The 8,015-nt window shown below is 46.0% G+C and overlaps 2 protein-coding genes across 17 annotated transcripts in view; one reads left to right on the top strand and one right to left on the bottom strand.

Annotated features, from left to right (window-relative positions):
• The window catches only part of PAPLN (papilin, proteoglycan like sulfated glycoprotein), a 39,028-nt gene extending 34,718 nt beyond the window's left edge, over window positions 1-4,310 (top strand). Inside the window, 1 exon segment of the mRNA XM_017882798.1 lies at window positions 2,018-4,310. Coding sequence (XP_017738287.1) covers window positions 2,018-2,187 — 170 coding nt within the window. The 3' untranslated portion in view covers window positions 2,188-4,310.
• Window positions 4,311-4,748: 438 nt separating this feature from the next.
• NUMB (NUMB endocytic adaptor protein) overlaps window positions 4,749-8,015 on the bottom strand; it is a 200,851-nt gene continuing 197,584 nt past the window's right edge. For all 16 annotated transcript variants that reach the window (XM_017882812.1, XM_017882804.1, XM_017882810.1 and 13 more), the window contains one exon: window positions 4,749-6,823. In XM_017882812.1, the coding sequence (XP_017738301.1) occupies window positions 6,108-6,823 (716 nt within the window). In that variant the 3' untranslated portion in view covers window positions 4,749-6,107. The remainder of the gene's footprint in view (window positions 6,824-8,015) is intronic.

The raw sequence follows: 8,015 nt of genomic DNA on the forward strand, positions 1-8,015 counted from the left end.
GAGACAGACATGGCCTCGGTCTGGCCACTCTCCTCTGGTCCTCTGCTGGCTGCTCTCACCTGTTCATTTTTTGTTGGGTCACACGGCGTGAGGCTGCCTAACCCTGCCCTACTCGTGGTTGGGTGGCACATTGAATTTCAGTGTTAGCACCAGGGTAGGAGGCCTTGGGGTAGATAGGCTGAGGTAAAAGGGACATAGCTCTACTGGGAGGACTTCTCAACATCGCTGTGAAGTAGATGCTATTATTAGTCCCATTTCAGATGAAGAAATGTGCATAAAGGGCTTAAGCAACTTGCCCAGAGTTACCCAGCTTGCAAGTGGCAGAGCCCAGATTGAGCCCAGGCAGTCTGGGTCCAGAGCTGGTGTGCTTAATCACTATGCTGAGTTCCCTCTATGATAGGTCGTGGGCTGTACCAGCTCAGACAGAGTTGATACCAAAGTTACAGATTTTTAGAAACAATATGCATTAATGGCTTTGTTATCTATGTAAACTTAGGTAGGTAATATTCTGGTTATACCAATATACCAAACCTTTGTAAGGTTGTTTGCTGCTAGGTACAGTCTTTTAGCAGTATTTTGTGAGGAAACAAGGGGAGAGAGGAGAAAGATAAGCTTTCTCTGGCTGCCTGAGGTCTGACTTCAGGGAAGGTACTGCTCTGGTCTAAGTCAGCTGAGTTTTAAGAACTCCTTCCAGGCCGGGCGCGGTGGCTCAAGCCTGTAATCCCAGCACTTTGGGAGGCCGAGACGGGCGGATCACGAGGTCAGGGGATCGAGACCATCCTGGCTAACACGGTGAAACCCCGTCTCTACTAAAAACTACAAAAAACTAGCCGGGCGAGGTGGCGGCGCCTGTAGTCCCAGCTACTCGCGAGGCTGAGGCAGGAGTTGGCGTAAACCCGGGAGGCGGAGCTTGCAGGGAGCTGAGATCCGGCCACAGCACTCCAGCTTGGGTGACAGAGCGAGACTCCGTCTCAAAAAAAAAAAAGAACTCCTTCCAGAGAGAGATTGAAGCCAGGTAGAATGAAACTTTTTTTTTTTTTTTTTTTTGAGACAGTCTTGCTCTATCACCCGGGCTGGAGTGCAGTGGTGTGGTCTCAGCTCACTGCAACCTCTGCCTCTGGGGTTCAAGCAATTCTTTTGCCTCAGCCTCCCAAGTAGCTGGGAATACAGGGGTACACCACCATGCCTGGCTAATTTTTGCATTTTTAGTAGAGACGGGATTTCACCATATTGACCAGGGTGGTCTCAAACTCCTGACCTTGTGATCTGCCCGCCTTGGCCTCGCAAAGTGCTGGGATTACAGGCATGAGCCATCACACCCAGCTGAATGAAACCCTTAATAGGGAGTTATGAGATACAGATGTTCCTAGTAAATTCAGAGGGAGATAAAATAAGGGCTTTGTTCTCAATCTAGTATTAGAGCCACCGTTAAAAGGACTGTTTTCCTATTACCTTGTCTAATATGCATTGCTTCCTCTGGGGAAAGTGAAAGACTGGAATGATGAGGACCCAGGTGACTAAGATAAGCGGGTGATATTGAAGGGACAAAACTTTGATGGTTGGAGGAACCCAGCAGAGAAAGGGAAAAGATAACAGAGCTCTTGCTAACTCAAAATTTTACTTGGGGCTGATCCTACCTGCTCTCCCAATCCAGAGGCCAAACCAGTTGTCATTTAGTAATTCAGGTCTCAAAAGTAAGGAGTTAACTTCAAGAGATGTTTAATCATCCAGTCAATAAATATTTGGGAGTCTGGGAAGAGCTGTTCACTGGGCTGAGGCCACAAATAATAACGGGAGGACCACTGCATGTTGAAGTGAGGTCAACAAACAGGTAGAAATCATCATCCCTCATAGAGTTTGTACGTATGGTTGTTAAAAGGTTACAGGGTAAGTGCACTTCATTTTGAATCTGGCAGTTATAATGCTGTGTTCCTTTGAGGAAATGAAATGGCAGGTGAGAATTTTCAGCATACACAGAGCTTCCTCACCACCTTCTCTTTCCCCCGTTGGTCTGCAGTGCCCACCGCCCAGTCCAGGGACCCTGGCAGGGAATGCATCGACCAGCCAGAGCTGGCCAACTGTGATTTGATCCTACAGGCCCAGCTCTGTGGCAACGAATATTACTCCAGCTTCTGCTGTGCCAGCTGTTCACGTTTCCAGCCTCATGCTCAGCCCATCTGGCAGTAGGGATGAAGGCTAGTTCCAGCCCCAGTCCAAAATAGTTCATAGAGCTGGGGAGAAAGGAAGATGGACTCTTGGCTTCCTCTCTCTGGCTGGCAAAGGGAGTTATCTTCTGGAATACGTTGGCTCTTTCAAAAACCCACCCAGTATTTAGCCTCAACAGTAGCCAGTACCAGCTTCCCTCTAGCCTTCAACAGTGTTTACATCTCTGACATAACCACAGGCTGCTGTTGTCAAGAAGAGCAATCTGGATAAGAATAACCTTTACTTTATAGCTTCCCTTTATAATTTCTGTTACACAGGAATAGTTCAATGCATTTGTTTGTTTTTTGAGACTGAGTTTCACTCTTGTTGCCCAGGCTGGAGTGCAATGGCGCAATCTCAGCTCACTGCAACCTCCGCCTCCTGGATTCGTGATTCACCTATGTCAGCCTTCTGAGTAGCTAGGATTACAGATGCCTACCACCACGCCTGGGTAATTTTTGTGTTTTTAGTAGAGACGGGGGTTTCACCATGTTGGCCAGGGTGGTCTCGAACTTCTGACCTCAGATGATCTGCCCACCTCAGCCTCCCAAAGTGCTGGGATTACAGGCATGAGCCACCATGCACAGCCATCAGTGCATTTTTTTTTTTTTTTTTTTTTTTTTTGAGACAGAGTTTCACTCTTCTTGCCCAGGCTGGAATACAATGGTGCGATCTTGGCTCACCGCAACCTGTGCTTCCTGGGTTCGAGAGATTCTCCTGCCTCAGCCTCCTGAGTAGCTGGGATTACAGGCATGTGCCACTATGCCTGGCTAATTTTGTATTTTTAGTAGAGATGGGGTTTCTCCATGTTGGTCAGGCTGGTCTTGAACTCCTGACCTCAGGTGATCCACCCGTCTCGGCCTCCCAAAGTGCTGGGATTACAGGCATGAGCCACTGTGCCCGGCCCATCAGTGTGTTTTAAAGTTAGCTGTCAGGGCTCCACTTAATTTAAAGCTGGACAGGGAGATATGTAATGATTTCAAAGTTAACACCTGTTTTTTAAGGGGCATGCTAACTCCTGCAGTATCAGGGAAGTATTGTGTGCTAGAACCAGCCGTGGTTCATTGCTCTAGTCTCTCACCCTTCTAGGCAGTGCCTCAGTCAGCTCTAATCCGGTGCAGAGGGTGAACAGCATAACCCTTGTTGGTAAAATGGAATAGACGTAAGACCTCAAACAGGGATTTCTGATGAAACAGCAGCAGTTAGCACTGTTATCTGAGCACGAAAGAACTGGAAAAGCTCCTTACGTCATCGAGATGTTGAACCTTGAAGCCCTCCTGAGGCCAGCATGCAAATCTGGCTGTGAAGGTTCATCTGCACCTGTATAAAGCTGACCAGCCTGCTCTGTACAGTGACAATGAGGAGCCCCTCTCTTCCTTAAGTAGGAATCTGTGAAGCAAAATGTTTGCTGCCAGAGAAAAATCAGATTGTCATTAAAAACAGCATTAGCAGGATGAGGATACGAATGGGGAAGGGTGGTGGGCAATGCAGTAACAGGGAAATGGTTTCAGAAATGGTTTGAGTTGGAAGACAACATTCTTCATCTCTCAGGACCTCTAATTCCTTGATGCTAAAACAAGAAGCATGGATTCTATGAGCTTCTAAGTCCCTTTCCACTTTAACCGTCTACAAATTTTCCAGAGGACTGCCTAGTAGCAAAGGTTATTCCTGGACACAGGAAAGACAGCCATCAGAGGGACCAAAGCTCTGGTGGGTGACTTTTATTACCAACACACTGGCTGGAAAAGGGACAAACCACGTCATGGGTGAGTGATACTTCTCAGTCTACTACTCATTCAACAAAGGAAATGTGGGCTGGGGCAGAGGTCTTTTTTCATTTAACACTGGAAAAATACTGAAGAGCATCCATGTTCACTTATGGCTGGTTTTGCTATAGAAATTGGAAAATAAAGGCCACTTTCTTGGACTCCCCAGTTTAATTAAACCAGATTTTGGCCTATTGGTATAAACACGTCAGAAGGTAAGTTTGAGGTTAACTAGCAGCTAACTAGTTCTAATAGAATCAGTCACAGAATAGTGGGCTAAGATTAGAGGTAAAACTCATTCTAGGCCAGTGGTTCTCAACTTTCTACCATATTGCAAGCTTAAAAAAATCCAAAACACAGCCTGGGCGTGGGGGAGCCCTGCCCCACTAAAATTTTGATTTAATTGGTCTGGAATATAGGCCAGGCGTTAGGATTTTAAAACAGTATCCTCAGGTGATTCTATTGCATAGCCCAGGTTGAGAAGCACTGCCCCAGTCCTGGGGTGGCGCTGAGACTCTGCATGTCTAACCAGCTCCTAGGTGAAGTCCATGCTGCTGTTCCAGACCACACTTTGAGCAGCAAGAATCTGACTTTAGAGATACACTCAGGATTAACTTAAAGTATGAATGAAAATATGAATCTTAAGGGTATTTTTCTAGTCACTAAACTAGGGATTTGCAGCAGCAGTAGAATGGAGAGAGAGTAAGACCAAAAGAATGAAAAGTAAATTCATTTACTAACAAAGGAAAGGGGAAAGAATAGCCCTTCATGGGCAAAAGCTTCTACCACGAACATTTATTTTTGTTAAAGCAGATTATAAATTTTCATCAGTACAAATATATATAACTTACATTTGATTGTAAGGCCAACGTTCAAAAGTAAAAATGAGATGAGCTCTCTTATTGTTATCCGAGGTCAAGAGGCTGCAACTGTCAAGGGGATGTTCTCACCGAAAGGGGGTTTGGAAGAGGACACACACAAAGCTAATAAAACCAGAATCCCCATCCCCACAAAACTCATGGGAACAAAATTTAAAGGATAAAACAAAACCCACCAAGACCCATATTACAAACCAATATGGTAACCTGTGTTCCCTTATGGTATGATTATGTCATGTTACCTTAGTGTTAAAGGATTAACATAAGGAAATTGCAGCAATATATAAAAGATACATTCTCTATAGAGCATATTTAGATTGATTCCATTAAAATAATGACATTAGAATTCCATCATAGGTTTAAAACCAGGACAATACTGCTTTTCCTTTATTTTAAAAAAAAACTACAACCTAATGACTATATTGGTCATAAGGATGATTGTTGTTGCAATGTGCTACTTACAATGAAGGATAGAAAACAAGCTAGGGATCCTGTCTGCAGCTTCCAGCCTTTCCTCTTTTTATTTCAGTAGGCATCAATGATAAATCAATCTTATATACAATTTCTTACAACTAACCCCTTTACCTTTGGCAAGATTACTTACAACTCATACAACTTTTTAATATCTGAGAACTATTTAAAATATTCTAAATGCATAAAAATAAAGATTTTGGCTTTTGATATATATATTTATTGTTACTCAAAATGGAAGCTCAACTTCTCCCCCAAAATATAGCTCTGCTGGGCAGTTGCTGATATGCCCTCCTGGGAATTCTGGCAGCATAGCTTGCCTCTCTCTTCCCTAGCCTGAGCACAAACCACCCTGTTCTTTCTTGATCTCTAATACAGGCCACTACTGACAGGAGGCAGGTGAATGGCCTGAAAAACAAAGGGAGACTGCTTTGCTTCCTGTTGTGTTTTATATTTCAGTACATGTGCTTTGAATATAGATTCTTGTTCAGATACTTTGCCTCTCTGTTGCCAGAGATTTGTAAGGGGATGAGGGAAGAGGGAGTACAGAAAGCAACATTTCCTTGACTTCTTTAGCCTAATTGCAAGGCAGCTTTTCTCTAGGAATGCTTTTTCCCACATCTTTCAAAATCACCCCTCACAGTACTCTGGACCTGGACTTGTTCCTTGGGACCTTTGGGATTAGTGAAAAGAGTACTAATCAGGAGACAAAGTCTGTTTTGCTCCTTTGACCTCTATCCCCTGCTCCCTGTCTGGTATGGACAAGATACATAGCCATAGGGATTGCTTAAAGTTCAATTTCAAACGTCTTCTGTAAGTCACTGGTGAAAGGGTTGGTAGGGGAGGGATTAGTACGCTGCTTGGACTTGTTTTCTAATGCAGCCCACTGGGCTTCAAAAGGATCCACCGGGCAGGTGCCTGTAGGAACCTCTGTATGCTTGTCTGCTGAGGCCAACCTGCCATCATCTACACCATTGAAAGCTGCAGAACCGTTGAGGTGCTGAGCAGGAGGCTTAAAGAAGGGACTGGTGGTAGCAATGCTTGCTTCGTAGTGAGGGAATGTCTGCTGCCTGACCAGGCTGGGTGACTGATGGGGGTGGGCAGCCTGAGGGTGGCCTGCAGTGCCAAATACGTTGGCCACCATCTGGGAGGGAGTGATGCCCACCACAGGCACATTAGGGGCTGGATAGGGCATTCCATTGGCCACAGGATAGGACTGGGCAGGGACAAAGGCTGGCTGCAGGGCTGGGACCACACCCACTGGCACAGGCTGAGAGGTGAGGAATGCATTCCCTTGGAAAGGTGGTGCTGGCTGGGAGATGGCAGTGGGTGGAGGAGGCTGGAGAACTGGCTGCAGAGGAGCAGCTGATGCCTGGGGCTGCTGAGCCCGGACGCTCTTAGACACCTCTTCTAACCATCGGTCGGCCTCAGAGGGAGTACGTCTATGACCGGCCTGGAAGAGACCTGGAGAGGCAGCACCAGAAGATTGACCCCACTCGGTCCCTGGAACCAACAAGATGAGAGACAAAAGAATCAGTTAGGGGTATCTTTCCTCACCTTATTTGAATGATCCTAACATGTACAACATGTCACCTCAATGGGACATTTTGTGGTTTTGATAGGTAGGAGGAAAGTCTATTACCAACTGAGATTTTGTGGTAGGATGAAGAAAACTTGTCAAGACCATGCTGCTGTGTCAGACACACTGAAGCACTGTTTAGATATGGCTCAAATGCATTAAACCAAGGCAGCTGACTGATGTCAGAAACCCCTCCCTGTTGGTATGGCTCATCCACAATACAGAAACTAGCTGGTTGTGGTGGCTCGCACCTGTAATCCCGGCTACTTGTGAGGTTGAGGCAGGAGGACTACTTGAGCCCAAGAGTTCGAGGCTGCAGTGAGCTATGACTGTGCCACTGCACTCTGGCCTGGGCAACACAGTGAGCACTCTGTCTTTAAAAAAAAAAAAAAAAAAGCCAGGCGCGCCGAGGTGGGCGGATAACCTGAGGTCAAGAGATCGAGACTATCTTGGCCAACATGATGAAACCCCATCTCTACTAAAAATACAAAAATTAGCTGGGCGTGGTGATATGTATCTGTAGTCCTAGCTACTCAGGAGGCTGAGGCAAGAGAATTGCTTGAACCTGAGAGGCAGAGGGTGCAGTGAACCGATATACTCCAGCCTGGTGACAGAGCAAGACTCTGTCTCAGAAAACGAACAAACAAAAAAAACCTAGCTTGCACATCCTCTAAAGGGCCCAAGGCAATTCATCTTCTGCTCTAACAGAGCAAAAAGAAAATAACGAGTGACCTGGCCATATCTTGCTGGCCCCTGCCTGGCTTCCAGAAATATGTTGTCTTTGTGGTGAACTGCCTTTATTACTATGTTAAAACCTTTTGAAGCCAGGCGTGGTGGCTCACACCTATAATCCCAGCACTTTTAGAGGCCAAGGCGGGTGGATCACGAGGTCAGGAGTTCAAAACCAGCCTGGCCAACATGGTGAAACCCCATTTCTGCTAAAAGTACAAAAATTAGTTGGGCATGGTGGGATGCACCTGTAGTCCCAGCTACTCGGGAGGCTGAGGCAGGAGAGTTGCTTGAACCCTAGAGATGGAGGTTGCAGTGAGCCAAGATCGTGCCACTGCACTCCAGCCTGGGTGACAGAACAATACTCCGTCTCCAAAAAAAAAAAAA

This window comes from Rhinopithecus bieti, unplaced genomic scaffold (assembly GCF_001698545.2).
Source record: "Rhinopithecus bieti isolate Rb0 unplaced genomic scaffold, ASM169854v2 scaffold_13259, whole genome shotgun sequence".
NCBI classification, from domain to species: domain Eukaryota; kingdom Metazoa; phylum Chordata; class Mammalia; order Primates; family Cercopithecidae; genus Rhinopithecus; species Rhinopithecus bieti.